The 16895-nt window shown below is 51.8% G+C and overlaps 1 protein-coding gene across 1 annotated transcript in view; it reads left to right on the forward strand.

Annotated features, from left to right (window-relative positions):
• Positions 1 to 16895, forward strand: part of APBB1 (amyloid beta precursor protein binding family B member 1) — a 99582-nt gene that overhangs the window by 34933 nt on the left and 47754 nt on the right. Inside the window, exons 4-6 of the mRNA XM_068263992.1 lie at positions 4217 to 4413; positions 6965 to 7047; positions 11206 to 11263. Coding sequence (XP_068120093.1) covers positions 4217 to 4413; positions 6965 to 7047; positions 11206 to 11263 — 338 coding nt within the window. The remainder of the gene's footprint in view (positions 1 to 4216; positions 4414 to 6964; positions 7048 to 11205; positions 11264 to 16895) is intronic.

A 16895-nucleotide genomic window follows, 5' to 3' on the forward strand; every position in this document is an offset into this window, starting at 1 on the left:
CAGCACCAATACAAGATCCCAATAACCATAGGTGACGTGTGTAGAGAAGTCTCGTCACGTGATGTGCCTGACCTTGCATCTGAGCCAGCACCAATACAAGATCCTAATAACGATAGGTGACATGTGTAGACATGTCTCGTCACGTGATGTGCCTGACCTTGCATCTGAGCCAGCACCAATACAAGACCCCAATAACGATAGGTGACATGTGTAGATAAGTCTCGTCACGTGATGTGCCTGACCTTGCATCTGAGCCAGCACCAATACAAGATCCTAATAACGATAGGTGACATGTGTAGACATGTCTCGTCACGTGATGTGCCTGACCTTGCATCTGAGCCAGCACCAATACAAGATCCCAATAACGACAGGCGACATGTGTAGATAAGTCTCGTCACGTGATGTGCCTGACCTTGCATCTGAGCCAGCACCAATACAAGATCCCAATAACCATAGGTGACGTGTGTAGAGAAGTCTCGTCACGTGATGTGCCTGACCTTGCATCTGAGCCAGCACCAATACAAGACCCCAATAACGATAGGTGACATGTGTAGAGAAGTCTCGTCACGTGATGTGCCTGACCTTGCATCTGAGCCAGCACCAATACAAGATCCCAATAACGATAGGTGACATGTGTAGATAAGTCTCGTCACATGATGTGCCTGACCTTGCATCTGAGCCAGCACCAATACAAGATCCCAATAACCACAGGTGACGTGTGTAGAGAAGTCTCGTCACGTGATGTGCCTGACCTTGCATCTGAGCCAGCACCAATACAAGATCCCAATAGCCATCGGTGACATGTGTAGATAAGTCTCGTCACGTGATGTGCCTGACCTTGCATCTGAGCCAGCACCAATACAAGATCCCAATAACGACAGGTGACATGTGTAGAGATGTCTCGTCACGTGATGTGCCTGACCTTGCATCTGAGCCAGCACCAATACAAGATCCCAATAACAATAGGTGACATGTGTAGAGAAGTCTCGTCATGTGATGTGCCTGACCTTGCATCTGAGCCAGCACCAATACAAGATCCCAATAACGATAGGTGACATGTGTAGAGATGTCTCGTCACGTGATGTGCCTGACCTTGCATCTGAGCCAGCACCAATACAAGATCCCAATAACGACAGGTGACATGTGTAGAGAAGTCTCGTCACGTGATGTGCCTGACCTTGCATCTGAGCCAGCACCAATACAAGATCCCAATAACGATAGGTGACATGTGTAGAGAAGTCTCGTCACGTGATGTGCCTGACCTTGCATCTGAGCCAGCACCAATACAAGACCCCAATAACCATAGGCGACATGTGTAGAGAAGTCTCGTCACGTGATGTGCCTGACCTTGCATCTGAGCCAGCACCAATACAAGACCCCAATAACGACAGGTGACGTGTAGAGAAGTCTCGTCACGTGATGTGCCTGACCTTGCATCTGAGCCAGCACCAATACAAGATCCCAATAACGATAGGTGACATGTGTAGATAAGTCTCGTCACATGATGTGCCTGACCTTGCATCTGAGCCAGCACCAATACAAGATCCCAATAACCACAGGTGACATGTGTAGAGATGTCTCGTCACGTGATGTGCCTGACCTTGCATCTGAGCCAGCACCAATACAAGATCCCAATAACGATAGGCGACATGTGTAGAGATGTCTCGTCACGTGATGTGCCTGACCTTGCATCTGAGCCAGCACCAATACAAGATCCCAATAACCATCGGTGACATGTGTAGATAAGTCTCGTCACGTGATGTGCCTGACCTTGCATCTGAGCCAGCACCAATACAAGATCCCAATAACCATAGGTGACATGTGTAGAGAAGTCTCGTCACGTGATGTGCCTGACCTTGCATCTGAGCCAGCACCAATACAAGATCCCAATAACGAAAGGTGACGTGTAGAGATGTCTCGTCACGTGATGGGCCTGACCTTGCATCTGAGCCAGCACCAATACAAGATCCCAATAACGAAAGGTGACGTGTAGAGATGTCTCGTCACGTGATGGGCCTGACCTTGCATCTGAGCCAGCACCAATACAAGATCCCAATAACGATAGGTGACATGTGTAGATAAGTCTCGTCACATGATGTGCCTGACCTTGCATCTGAGCCAGCACCAATACAAGATCCCAATAACGATAGGTGACATGTGTAGACATGTCTCGTCACGTGATGTGCCTGACCTTGCATCTGAGCCAGCACCAATACAAGATCCCAATAACCATCGGTGACATGTGTAGATAAGTCTCGTCACGTGATGTGCCTGACCTTGCATCTGAGCCAGCACCAATACAAGATCCCAATAACCATAGGTGACGTGTGTAGAGATGTCTCGTCACGTGATGTGCCTGACCTTGCATCTGAGCCAGCACCAATACAAGATCCCAATAACCATCGGTGACATGTGTAGATAAGTCTCGTCACGTGATGTGCCTGACCTTGCATCTGAGCCAGCACCAATACAAGATCCCAATAACGACAGGTGACATGTGTAGAGATGTCTCGTCACGTGATGTGCCTGACCTTGCATCTGAGCCAGCACCAATACAAGATCCCAATAACCACAGGTGACATGTGTAGATAAGTCTCGTCACGTGATGTGCCTGACCTTGCATCTGAGCCAGCACCAATACAAGATCCCAATAACGACAGGTGACATGTGTAGAGAAGTCTCGTCACGTGATGTGCCTGACCTTGCATCTGAGCCAGCACCAATACAAGATCCCAATAACGACAGGTGACATGTGTAGAGAAGTCTCGTCACGTGATGTGCCTGACCTTGCATCTGAGCCAGCACCAATACAAGATCCCAATAACGATAGGTGACATGTGTAGAGATGTCTCGTCACGTGATGTGCCTGACCTTGCATCTGAGCCAGCACCAATACAAGATCCCAATAACCATAGGTGACGTGTGTAGATAAGTCTCGTCACGTGATGTGCCTGACCTTGCATCTGAGCCAGCACCAATACAAGATCCCAATAACCATAGGTGACGTGTGTAGATAAGTCTCGTCACGTGATGTGCCTGACCTTGCATCTGAGCCAGCACCAATACAAGATCCCAATAACGACAGGTGACATGTGTAGATAAGTCTCGTCACGTGATGTGCCTGACCTTGCATCTGAGCCAGCACCAATACAAGATCCCAATAACGATAGGTGACATGTGTAGACATGTCTCGTCACATGATGTGCCTGACCTTGCATCTGAGCCAGCACCAATACAAGATCCCAATAACGATAGGTGACATGTGTAGAGATGTCTCGTCACGTGATGTGCCTGACCTTGCATCTGAGCCAGCACCAATACAAGATCCCAATAACGACAGGTGACATGTGTAGACATGTCTCGTCACGTGATGTGCCTGACCTTGCATCTGAGCCAGCACCAATACAAGATCCCAATAACCATAGGTGACATGTGTAGACATGTCTCGTCACGTGATGTGCCTGACCTTGCATCTGAGCCAGCACCAATACAAGATCCCAATAACTATAGGTGACATGTGTAGACATGTCTCGTCACGTGATGTGCCTGACCTTGCATCTGAGCCAGCACCAATACAAGATCCCAATAACGATAGGTGACATGTGTAGACATGTCTCGTCACGTGATGTGCCTGACCTTGCATCTGAGCCAGCACCAATACAAGATCCCAATAACGATAGGTGACATGTGTAGACATGTCTCGTCACGTGATGTGCCTGACCTTGCATCTGAGCCAGCACCAATACAAGATCCCAATAACGACAGGTGACATGTGTAGACATGTCTCGTCACGTGATGTGCCTGACCTTGCATCTGAGCCAGCACCAATACAAGATCCCAATAACTATAGGTGACATGTGTAGACATGTCTCGTCACGTTATGTGCCTGACCTTGCATCTGAGCCAGCACCAATACAAGATCCCAATAACGACAGGTGACATGTGTAGACATGTCTCGTCACGTGATGTGCCTGACCTTGCATCTGAGCCAGCACCAATACAAGACCCCAATAACCATAGGTGACGTGTAACAGAACATAAAACCAAGACGATACACCACAGAAACATTATACTGTACAAGACACAGCATAGAGATATTACAGGCGTGTTACACGCACAGTGGTACCCTATAATATGAATGATAGATGTAGGTGAACCACATGTACCAGCAGCACAGCCTTGCTAGAATGAAGCTAATGTATTCCTCTCCACGCAGATTGCTTCTGGCCCCGGAATGGCATGGACTCAGACTCCGACCTGCCTTCAGGGTGGGTGCGGGTTCAGGACACTTCTGGAACCTACTACTGGCACGTCCCCACCGGCACCACGCAGTGGGAGCCCCCCTCTAACCTGAGCGGAGAGCCCCGGATATACTCGCCCACCGCCGACCTCACCCCCACCGAGGAGGCCGAGGTAAACTGCGAATATTATTACTACTTACCTTATTGTGTCGTGTCTCCCCCGACAGTGGCAGTGGGTGAGAGCAGTGTGACAGCGACAGGGGGTGGCAGTGACAGAGGGTGAAAGCAGTGTGACACAGGGTGAGAGTGACAGAGGGTGAGAGCAGTGTGACAGAGCGTGTCAGTGATAGAGGGTGTCAGCCATGTGACAGCAGTGTGACAGAGGATGAGAGCAGTGTGACAGAGGGTGTCAGTGATAGAGGTTGTCAGCAGTGTGAGAGAGCATCAGCAGTGTGACAATGGCAGTGGGTGAGAGCAATGTGACAGTGACAGGGGCTGTCAGTGATAGAGGGTGTCAGCAGTGTGAGAGAACGTCAGCAGTGTGACAGCCATGTGATGGCAGTGTGACAGAGGGTGAGAGCAGTGTGACAGAGGGTGTCAGTGATAGAGGGTGTCAGCAGTGTTAGAGAGCATGTCAGCCGCGTGACAGCAGTGTGACAGTGTGTCAGCCATGTGACAGAGGGTGAGAGCAGTGTGACAGTGATAGAGGGTGACAGTGACAGAGGATTACTGCAGTGTGGCAGAGGGTGAGGTGACAGTGACAGCAGTGGGACAGAGTGTGTCAGCCATGTGACAGAGGGTGACTGCAGTGTGACAGTGACAGAGGGTAAGTGCAGTGTGACAGAAGGTGTCAGCCATGTGACAGAGGGTGACTGCAGTGTGACAGTGACAGAGGGTAAGTGCAGTGTGACAGAAGGTGTCAGCCATGTGAAACAGGGTGACAGGCAGTTTGACAGTGACAGCAGTGTGACAGTGACAGAGGGTGAGAGCAGTGTGATAGAGCGTGTCAGTCATGTGACAGAGGGTGACAGCAGTGTGACAGTGACACAGGGTGACAGCAGTGTGACAGAGCGTGTCAGTCATGTGACACCGAATGACAGCAGAAACAGGGTGACAGCAGTTGTGACAGTGACAGGGTGACCGCAGTGTGACAGAGTGTGTCAGTCATGTGACACGGGGTGAGAGCAGTGTGACAGTGACACGGGGTGAGAGCAGTGTGACAGAGCGTGTCAGTCATGTGACACAGGGTGACAGCAGTGTGACAGTGACAGAGGGTGACAGCAGTGTGACAGAAGGTGAGGGCAGTGTGACAGAGGGTGACCGCAGTGTGACAGAGCGTGTCAGTCATGTGACACAGAATGACAGCAGTGTGACACAGTGTGACAGAGGGTGACATCAGTGTGACAGTGACACAGTGACAGCAGTGTGACAGTGACAGAGGGTGAGAGCAGTTTGACACAGGGTGACAGCAGTGCGACAGTGACAGAGCGTGTCAGTCATGTGACACAGAATGACAGCGGTGTGACAGAGGGTGACAGCGGTGTGACAGAGCACGTCAATCATGTGACAGAGGGTGACAGCGACGGGGTGAGAGCAGTGTGACAAAGGGTGAGAGCAGTGTGACAGAGGGTGAAAGCAGTGTGACAGAGCGCGTCACTCATGTGACAGAGGGTGACAGCGACGGGGTGAGAGCAGTGTGACAGCATTGTGACAGAGCGTGTCAGTCATGTGACACAGAATGACAGCAGTGTGACACAGGGTGACAGCGACGGGGTGAGAGCAGTGTGACAGGTGACTGCAGTGTGACAGCATGTCAGTCATGTGACTGCAGTGTGACACAGGGTGACAGCAGTGTGACAGTGACAGAGGATGAGAGCAGTGTGACAGAGGGTGGCACAGGGTGACAGCAGTGTGACAGTGACAGAGGGTGACAGCAGTGTGACAGACCGTGTCAGTCATGTGACAGAGCGCATCAATCATGTGACATAGGGTGACAGCAGTGTGACACACGGTGACAGCGACTTAGTGAGAGCAGTGTGACAGGTGACTGCAGTGTGACAGCATGTCAGTCATGTGACTGCAGTGTAACACAGGGTGACAGCAGTGTGACAGTGACAGAGGATGAGAGCAGTGTGACAGAGGGTGGCACAGGGTGACAGCAGTGTGACAGTGACAGAGGGTGACAGCAGTGTGACAGAGCGTGTCAGTCATGTGACAGAGCGCATCAATCATGTGACAGAGGGTGACAGCAGTGTGACACAGGGTGACAGCGACGGGGTGAGAGCAGTGTGACAGGTGACTGCAGTGTGACAGCATGTCAGTCATGTGACAGCAGTGTGACACAGGGTGACAGCAGTGTGACAGTGACAGAGGGTGACAGCAGTGTGGCAGTGACAGAGGGTGACAGCAGTGTGACAGAGCGTGTCAGTCATGTGACAGAGCGCATCAATCATGTGACAGAGGGTGACAGCGACGGGGTGAGAGCAATGTGACAGAGGGTGAGAGCAGTGTGACAGAGCGTGTCAGTCATGTGGCACAGAATGACAGCAGTGTGACAGGTGACAGCAGTGTGACAGCAGGGTGACAGTGACAGAGGATGAGAGCAGTGTGACAGAGGGTGACACAGGGTGACAGCAGACCCAGGATTTGACACTGCTAGGACCAGGCACTTGATAAGCATTGGTTTGGCGTCCTGCAGCCTCATGCTCTGATTGTTTCCCCAGGAGATGTCCCAGGAGGAGCTGTCAGACATCAGTCACAATGACACAGACGAGGTGACCTTCCATGTGAACGCTCTCACCCTCAGGTACGTGGGAGCTCTCTGGCAGTACATCCAGGAACCCAGGACTCAGTATTGGGAAAACCTCAATGTGCCATGTGACCAGCCAGAGGAGTGCTCTGCAGATAGACGAGATCTCACACCAGACAACATAACACATAAACCCAATCATTCATTACATACACAATCCCGGTACACTGATCAGCGGCAGACCACAATTACCCTTCACAATATACAGTATATTCTTTGTCTTGTCCCAGCTGAACTACCCCTGAACCGCTTTATTATAAACCTTCTTGTAATACTGCTGTATGTGTGGTGCTGTGACATACGACACAGCACCATCCTCGCTCTGCAGCGCCCCCTGTACCCCCCGCCCTGCACAGCTGGAACATTCCACTGAGCAGAATGTGGGTGATGGGCAGGGAGGAAGTGTCAGTACTTCCTTCTCTCTGCCTCTCCTTAGTCCCGCCCCCTCCGCCCACTGCTAATGGTTCATGTCACAGCACCATCCTCACTCTCCAGCGCCCCCTGTGCCCCCCGCTCTGCACAGCTGGAACATTCCACTGAGCAGAACGTGGATGATGGGCGGGGAGGAAGTGTCAGTACTTCCACCTCTGTGCCCCTCCCTAGTCCCGCCCCCTCCGCCCGCTGCTAATGGTTCATGTCACAGCACCATCCTCGCTCTCCAGCGCCCCCTGTGCCCCCCGCTCTGCACAGCTGGAACATTCCACTGAGCAGAACGTGGATGATGGGCGGGGAGGAAGTGTCAGTACTTCCTTCTCTCTGCCTCTCCTTAGTCCCGCCCCCTCCGCTCGTCGCTAATGGTTCATGTCACAGCACCATCCTCGCTCTCCAGCGCCCCCTGTGCCCCCCGCTCTGCACAGCTGGTACATTCCACTGAGCAGAATGTGGATGATGGGCGGGGAGAAAGTGTCAGTACTTCCTCCTCTCTGCCCCTCCCTAGTCCCGCCCCCTCCGCTCGCCGCTAATGGCTCATGTCACAGCACCATCCTTGCTCTCCAGCGCCCCCTGTGCCCCCCGCTCTGCACAGCTGGAACATTCCACTGAGCAGAACATGGATAATGGACGGGGAGGAAGTGTCAGTACTTCCTCCTCTCTGCCCCTCCCTAGTCCCGCCCCCTCCGCTCGCCGCTAATGGTTCATGTCACAGCACCATCCTCGCTCTGCAGCGCCCCCTGTGCCCCCCGCTTTGCACAGCTGGAACATTCCACTGAGCAGAACGTGGATGATGGGCGGAGAGGAAGTGTCAGTACTTCCACCTCTGTGCCCCTCCCTAGTCCCGCCCCCTCCGCCCGCTGCTAATGGTTCCTATGTCATAAATAGAAGATAATAGCTGTGCTTGTGTTTCTTCCGGTATAAAGCAATCAGCAGGTAAAACAACACCCCCGGTCAGGTGGGGACTCACCGGATGCTGCGGCCTTCCGGCCCGATGTCACGTTTGGGGTATTGGCCATCCCACAGCCTCTCTGGCACCTCTTGTCCGGTCCTTAAGGGACTCGAGTTCATCACCAGCTGTATATAATAAAAATGGAGACTCCACATCGCGTAAAAGTCTACTTTATTGTTTGTTGTAAAAGGTATGCGTATAGATGCAGAAATAATCAGCAAAAACGTAAAACGTTCCAGTAATAAGTGTTCCCAACAATGGATAGCTACAACTCAATATGAACGATTAGGGATCACTTGAAGCAGAGTAATGCACTTAGCTAGGGTGGGCAGAGCACCCGGGACCACCTAACAGCCAGTCCACGGATGTCACTCCCGCCATCAGTGCTAATACTGCTCACTGGAAGGAGTAAAAACCGCTCCTACGCCAATACCGCCCAGACTTTCACGCTGACGTCACACCGCGACTCCGCCCAATGTTTCGTTGCTATGGCAACTCCTCAGGGACGGGAAGTGCCAGAGAGGCTGTGGGGTGGCCAATACCCCAAACGTGACATCGGGCCTTTAATTGCTGCACCATCCGGTAAGTCCCCACCTGATGGGGGGTGTTGTTTTAACCGTTGATTGCTTTATACCGAAACAGAAGCGCAGCTATTATCTTCTATTTCTGTCTCTGAGTGGTACACACACTGCATATAGCAGCGCTCCACACCTGTCACATGATATAGGACTCTGTAGTGTGTATGCGGCGCTTGTACATGGACTTTTGCACTAAATCTTAACCAACTCACAGTACAATTTCCTTGAGGATTGAGCAGTCCTCTATATAAGCGCAGCGTTCCAAGTGTGATTTTATTCCATATTGTGTATAGCGGGTTGCAAAAGTATTCAGCCCCCTTGAAGTTTTCCACATTTTGTCAAATTACTGCCACAAACATGCATCAATTTTATTGGAATTCCACATGAAAGACAAATACAAAGTGGTGTACATGTGAGAAGTGGAATGAAAATCATACATGATTCCAAACATTTTTTACAAATCAATAACTGCAAAGTGGGGTGTGCGTAATTATTCAGCCCCCCTGAGTCAATACTTTGTAGAACCACCTTTTGCTGCAATTACAGCTGCCAGTCTTTTAGGGTATGTCTCTACCAGCTTTGCACATCTAGAGACTGAAATCCTTGCCCATTCTTCTGTGCAAAACAGCTCCAGCTCAGTCAGATTAGATGGACAGTGTTTGTGAACAGCAGTTTTCAGATCTTGCCACAGATTCTCGATTGGATTTAGATCTGGACTTTGGCTGGGCCATTCTAACACATAGATCTGTTTTGTTTTAAACCATTCCATTGTTGCCCTGGCTTTATGTTTAGGGTCATTGTCCTGCTGGAAGGTGAACCTCTGCCCCAGTCTCAAGTCTTTTGCAGTCTCCAAGAGGTTTTCTTCCAACTTTGCCCTGTATTTGGCTCCATCCATCTTCCCATCAACTCTGACCAGCTTCCCTGTCCCTGCTGAAGAGATGCACCCCCCGAGCATGATGCTGCCACCACCATATTTGACAGTGGGGATGGTGTGTTCAGAGTGATGTGCAGTGTTAGTTTTCCGCCATACAGAGCGTTTTGCATTTTGGCCAAAAAGTTCTATTTTGGTCTCATCTGACCAGAGCACCTTCTTCCACATGTTTGCTGTGTCCCCCACATGGCTTGTGGCAAACTGCAAACGGGACTTCTTATGCTTTCTGTTAACAATGGCTTTCTTCTTCCCACTCTTCCATAAAGGCCAACTTTGTACAGTGCATGACTAATAGTTGTCCTATGGACAGATTCCCCCACCTGAGCTGTAGATCTCTGCGGCTTGTCCAGAGTCACTATGGGCCTCTTGATTGCATTTCTGATCAGCGCTCTCCTTGTTCGGCCTGTGAGTTTAGGTGGACGGCCTTGTCTTGGTAGGTTTACAGTTGTGCCATACTTCTTCCATTTCTGAATGATCGCTTGAACAGTGCTCCGTGGGATGTTCAAGGCTTTGGAAATCTTTTTGTAGCCTAAGCCTGCTTTACATTTCTCAATAACTTGATCCCTGACCCGTCTGGTGTGTTCTTTGGACTTCATGGTGTTGTTGCTCCCAATATTCTCTTAGACAACCTCTGAGGCCGTCACAGAGCAGCTGTATTTGTACTGACATTAGATTACAGACAGGTGCACTCTATTTAGTCATTAGCACTCATCATGCAATGTCTATAGGCAACTGACTGTACTCAGACCAAAGGGGGCTGAATAATTACGCACACCTCAATTTGCAGTTATTTGTAAAAAATGATTGGAATCATGTATGATTTTCGTTCCACTTCTCACATGTACACCACTTTGTGTTGGTCTTTCATGTGGAATTCCAATAAAATTGATTCATGTTTGTGGCAGTAATGTGACAAAATGTGGAAAACCTCAAGGGGGCCGAATACTTATGCAAACCACTGTATATTGAATACAGCAGCACACTATTGGTTATTTGTTGCTTGTACATGGACTTTTGCATGACATTTTAAATTGATTTATAGCATAAATTCCTTGAGGATTGAGAAGTCCCTTATATGAGCGCAGCGTTCCAAGTGTGATTCCATTCTATATAATGGTTCCTATGTGCGCAGCGTGCAGGGGGGCTGCGCTGTGTGTGGGCTTGTGATAATGATAGTGTACTGATAGCTGTATTACTCTAATATATAGATAGAGCCTTACATTCATACATCCGCCATTAATAATAGTCTGATCTCCTGTCTGCAGCTCCAGCCACCCAGATGAAGACAAAGAGCAGATGGACAACATGCAGCTGAGCCCACAGGTGAGTATGCGCCACTGACAGAGCCTGCAGAGTAACGTCTAGTGTTATGCTGGGCATACATGGAGCGATCCAGCAGCTCAGCCACTGACAGAGCCTGCAGAGTAACGTCTAGTGTTATGCTGGCCATACATGGAGCGATCCAGCAGCTCAGCCACTGACAGAGCCTGCAGAGTAACGTCTAGTGTTATGCTGGGCATACATGGAGCGATCCAGCAGCTCAGCCACTGACAGAGCCTGCAGAGTAACGTCTAGTGTTATGCTGGCCATACATGGAGAGATCCAGCAGCTCAGCCACTGACAGAGCCTGCAGAGTAACGTCTAGTGTTATGCTGGCCATACATGGAGAGATCCAGCAGCTCAGCCACTGGCAGAGCCTGCAGAGTAACGTCTAGTGTTATGCTGGGCATACATGGAGAGATCCAGCAGCTCAGCCACTGACAGAGCCTGCAGAGTAACGTCTAGTGTTATGCTGGGCATACATGGAGCGATCCAGCAGCTCAGCCACTGACAGGGCCTGCAGAGTAACGTCTAGTGTTATGCTGGGCATACATGGAGAGATCCAGCAGCTCAGCCACTGACAGAGCCTGCAGAGTAACGTCTAGTGTTATGCTGGGCATACATGGAGCGATCCAGCAGCTCAGCCACTGACAGAGCCTGCAGAGTAACGTCTAGTGTTATGCTGGGCATACATGGAGAGATCCAGCAGCTCAGCCACTGACAGAGCCTGCAGAGTAACGTTAGTGTTATGCTGGGCATACATGGAGCGATCCAGCAGCTCAGCCACTGACAGAGCCTGCAGAGTAACGTCTAGTGTTATGCTGGGCATACATGGAGCGATCCAGCAGCTCAGCCACTGACAGAGCCTGCAGAGTAACGTCTAGTGTTATGCTGGCCATACATGGAGAGATCCAGCAGCTCAGCCACTGACAGAGCCTGCAGAGTAACGTCTAGTGTTATGCTGGGCATACATGGAGCGATCCAGCAGCTCAGACACTGACAGAGCCTGCAGAGTAACGTCTAGTGTTATGCTGGGCATACATGGAGAGATCCAGCAGCTCAGCCACTGACAGAGCCTGCAGAGTAACGTCTAGTGTTATGCTGGGCATACATGGAGCGATCCAGCAGCTCAGCCACTGACAGAGCCTGCAGAGTAACGTCTAGTGTTATGCTGGGCATACATGGAGAGATCCAGCAGCTCAGCCACTGACAGAGCCTGCAGAGTAACGTCTAGTGTTATGCTGGGCATACATGGAGAGATCCAGCAGCTCAGCCACTGACAGAGCCTGCAGAGTAACGTCTAGTGTTATGCTGGGCATACATGGAGAGATCCAGCAGCTCAGCCACTGACAGAGCCTGCAGAGTAACGTCTAGTATTATGCTGGGCATACATGGAGCGATCCAGCAGCTCAGCCACTGACAGAGCCTGCAGAGTAACGTCTAGTGTTATGCTGGCCATACATGGAGAGATCCAGCAGCTCAGCCACTGACAGAGCCTGCAGAGTAACGTCTAGTGTTATGCTGGGCATACATGGAGAGATCCAGCAGCTCAGCCACTGACAGAGCCTGCAGAGTAACGTCTAGTATTATGCTGGGCATACATGGAGCGATCCAGCAGCTCAGCCACTGAAAGAGCCTGCAGAGTAACGTCTAGTGTTATGCTGGGCATACATGGAGCGATCCAGCAGCTCAGCCACTGACAGAGCCTGCAGAGTAACGTCTAGTGTTATGCTGGCCATACATGGAGAGATCCAGCAGCTCAGCCACTGACAGAGCCTGCAGAGTAACGTCTAGTGTTATGCTGGGCATACATGGAGCGTTCCAGCAGCTCAGCCACTGACAGAGCCTGCAGAGTAACGTCTAGTGTTATGCTGGGCATACATGGAGAGATCCAGCAGCTCAGCCACTGACAGAGCCTGCAGAGTAACGTCTAGTGTTATGCCGGGCATACATGGAGAGATCCAGCAGCTCAGCCACTGACAGAGCCTGCAGAGTAACGTCTAGTGTTATGCTGGGCATACATGGAGCGTTCCAGCAGCTCAGCCACTGACAGAGCCTGCAGAGTAACGTCTAGTGTTATGCTGGGCATACATGGAGCGATCCAGCAGCTCAGCCACTGACAGAGCCTGCAGAGTAACGTCTAGTGTTATGCTGGGCATACATGGAGAGATCCAGCAGCTCAGCCACTAAAAGAGCCTGCAGAGTAACGTCTAGTGTTATGCTGGGCATACATGGAGCGATCCAGCAGCTCAGCCACTGACAGAGCCTGCAGAGTAACGTCTAGTGTTATGCTGGCCATACATGGAGAGATCCAGCAGCTCAGCCACTGACAGAGCCTGCAGAGTAACGTCTAGTGTTATGCTGGGCATACATGGAGAGATCCAGCAGCTCAGCCACTAAAAGAGCCTGCAGAGTAACGTCTAGTGTTATGCTGGCCATACATGGAGCGTTCCAGCAGCTCAGCCACTGACAGAGCCTGCAGAGTAACGTCTAGTGTTATGCTGGCCATACATGGAGAGATCCAGCAGCTCAGCCACTGAAAGAGCCTGCAGAGTAACGTCTAGTGTTATGCTGGGCATACATGGAGCGATCCAGCAGCTCAGCCACTGACAGAGCCTGCAGAGTAACGTCTAGTGTTATGCTGGCCATACATGGAGAGATCCAGCAGCTCAGCCACTGACAGAGCCTGCAGAGTAACGTCTAGTGTTATGCTGGCCATACATGGAGAGATCCAGCAGCTCAGCCACTGACAGAGCCTGCAGAGTAACGTCTAGTGTTATGCTGGCCATACATGGAGAGATCCAGCAGCTCGGCCACTGACAGAGCCTGCAGAGTAACGTCTAGTGTTATGCTGGGCATACATGGAGCGTTCCAGCAGCTCAGCCACTGACAGAGCCTGCAGAGTAACGTCTAGTGTTATGCTGGGCATACATGGAGAGATCCAGCAGCTCAGCCACTGACAGAGCCTGCAGAGTAACGTCTAGTGTTATGCTGGACATACATGGAGCAATCCAGCAGCTCTATTAGCCACCGGATCGACTCCCGCCACCGTCCAGATCGATTCCCGCTCGTCCCCGCGGGCGCTCCTTATCTTCCGCTCGATTCCCCGCTATTGTCGGGCGGGGATCGAGCAAGGTCATCGGACCTGTCGGAAATTATCAATCGAGCCATCAGCAGCTTGATTGATAAGGAATAATCTAACCATGTATACCCAGCATTATCCTCTGTGTGTGTCAGCTGCTCAGTCTCCTGTTTCACCTGTCCATCTCTGCCCCTCCTCCTGACAACTCTGCAGCTCCTGCCATCTCTGCTCCTCCTTTTGACATCTATGCCCCTCCCCCTGTTGTCTCTGCCCCTCCTCCAGACATCTCTGCCCCTCCTCCTGACATCTCTGCCCCTCCCCCTGACCCCTCCTGATGTCTCTGCCCCATCTCCGGATGTCTCTGCCCCTCCTCCTGACGTCTCTGCCCCTCCTCCTGATGTCCTGACACCTTCCTCTGTGTGCAGCGGGGGATCTCTGTGCCTGTGTCTTCCTCTGTGTGCAGCAGGTGATCTCTGTCCCTGTGTCTTCCTCTGTGTGCAGCAGGTTATCTCTGTGCCTGTGTCTTCCTCTGTGTGCAGCGGGTGATCTCTGTGCCTGTGTCTTCCTCTGTGTGCAGCGGGTGATCTCTGTGCCTGTGTCTTCCTCTGTGTGCAGCAGGTGATCTCTGTGCCTGTGTCTTCCTCTGTGTGCAGCAGGGGATCTCTGTACCTGTGTCTTCCTCTGTGTGCAGCAGGTGATCTCTGTGCCTGTGTCTTCCTCTGTGTGCAGCGGGTAATCCCTGTACCTGTGTCTTCCTCTGTGTGCAGCAGGTGATCTCTGTGCCTGTGTCTTCCTCTGTGCGCAGCAGGGGATCTCTGTACCTTTGTCTTCCTCTGTGCGCAGCAGGGGATCTCTGTACCTTTGTCTTCCTCTGTGTGCAGCAGGTGATCTCTGTGCCTGTGTCTTCCTCTGTGTGCAGCAGGTGATCTCTGTGCCTGTCTCTTCCTCTGTGTGCAGCAGGTGATCTCTGTGCCTGTGTCTTCGTCTGTGTGCAGCAGGTGATCTCTGTGCCTGTGTCTTCGTCTGTGTGCAGCAGGTGATCTCTGTACCTGTGTCTTCCTCTGTGTGCAGCAGGTGATCTCTGTGCCTGTGTCTTCCTCTGTGTGCAGCGGGTGATCTCTGTGCCTGTGTCTTCCTCTGTGTGCAGCAGGTGATCTCTGTGCCTGTGTCTTCCTCTGTGTGCAGCAAGGGATCTCTGTGCCTGTGTCTTCTTCTGTATGCAGCGGGTGATCTCTGTGCCTGTGTCTTCCTCTGTGTGCAGCGGGTGATCTCTGTGCCTGTGTCTTCCTCTGTGCAGCGGGTGATCTCTGTGCCTGTGTCTTCCCCTGTGCAGCGGGTGATCTCTGTGCCTGTGTCTTCCTCTGTATGCAGCGGGTGATCTCTGTGCCTGTGTCTTCCTCTGTGTGCAGCGGGTGATCTCTGTGCCTGTGTCTTCCTCTGTGCAGCGGGTGATCTCTGTGCCTGTGTCTTCCCCTGTGCAGCGGGTGATCTCTGTGCCTGTGTCTTCCTCTGTGTGCAGCAGGCGATCTCTGTGCCCGTGTCTTCCTCTGTGTGCAGCGGGTGATCTCTGTGCCTGTGTCTTCCTCTGTGTGCAGCGGGTGATCTCTGTGCCTGTGTCTTCCTCTGTGTGCAGCGGGTGATCTCTGTGCCTGTGTCTTCCTCTGTGCAGCGGGTGATCTCTGTGCCTGTGTCTTCCTCTGTGTGCAGCGGGTGATCTCTGTGCCTGTGTCTTCCTCTGTGCAGCAGGCGATCTCTGTGCCTGTGTCTTCCTCTGTGTGCAGCGGGTGATCTCTGTGCCTGTGTCTTCCTCTGTGTGCAGCAGTCGATCTCTGTGCCTGTGTCTTCCTCTGTGTGCAGCGGGTGATCTCTGTGCCTGTGTCTTCCTCTGTGAGCAGCAGGTGATCTCTGTGCCTGTGTCTTCCTCTGTGTGCAGCAGGTGATCTCTGTGCCTGTGTCTTCCTCTGTGAGCAGCAGGTGATCTCTGTACCTGTGTCTTCCTCTGTGTGCAGCAGGTGATCTCTGTGCCTGTGTCTTCCTCTGTGTGCAGCGGGTGATCTCTGTGCCTGTGTCTTCCTCTGTGTGCAGCGGGTGATCTCTGTGCCTGTGTCTTCCTCTGTGTGCAGCAGGTGATCTCTGTGCCTGTGTCTTCCTCTGTGAGCAGCAGGTGATCTCTGTACCTGTGTCTTCCTCTGTGTGCAGCAGGTGATCTCTGTGCCTGTGTCTTCCTCTGTGTGCAGCAAGGGATCTCTGTGCCTGTGTCTTCCTCTGTGTGCAGCGGGTGATCTCTGTGCCTGTGTCTTCCTCTGTGTGCAGCAGGTGATCTCTGTGCCTGTGTCTTCCTCTGTGTGCAGCAAGGGATCTCTGTGCCTGTGTCTTCTTCTGTATGCAGCGGGTGATCTCTGTGCCTGTGTCTTACTCTGTGTGCAGCAGGTGATCTCTGTGCCTGTGTCTTCCTCTATGCAGCGGGTGATCTCTGTGCCTGTGTCTTCCCCTGTGCAGCGGGTGATCTCTGTGCCTGTGTCTTCCTCTGTGTGCAGCAGGCGATCTCTGTGC

The sequence above is a fragment of the Hyperolius riggenbachi genome, chromosome 2, assembly GCF_040937935.1.
Source record: "Hyperolius riggenbachi isolate aHypRig1 chromosome 2, aHypRig1.pri, whole genome shotgun sequence".
In the NCBI taxonomy this organism is placed as follows: domain Eukaryota; kingdom Metazoa; phylum Chordata; class Amphibia; order Anura; family Hyperoliidae; genus Hyperolius; species Hyperolius riggenbachi.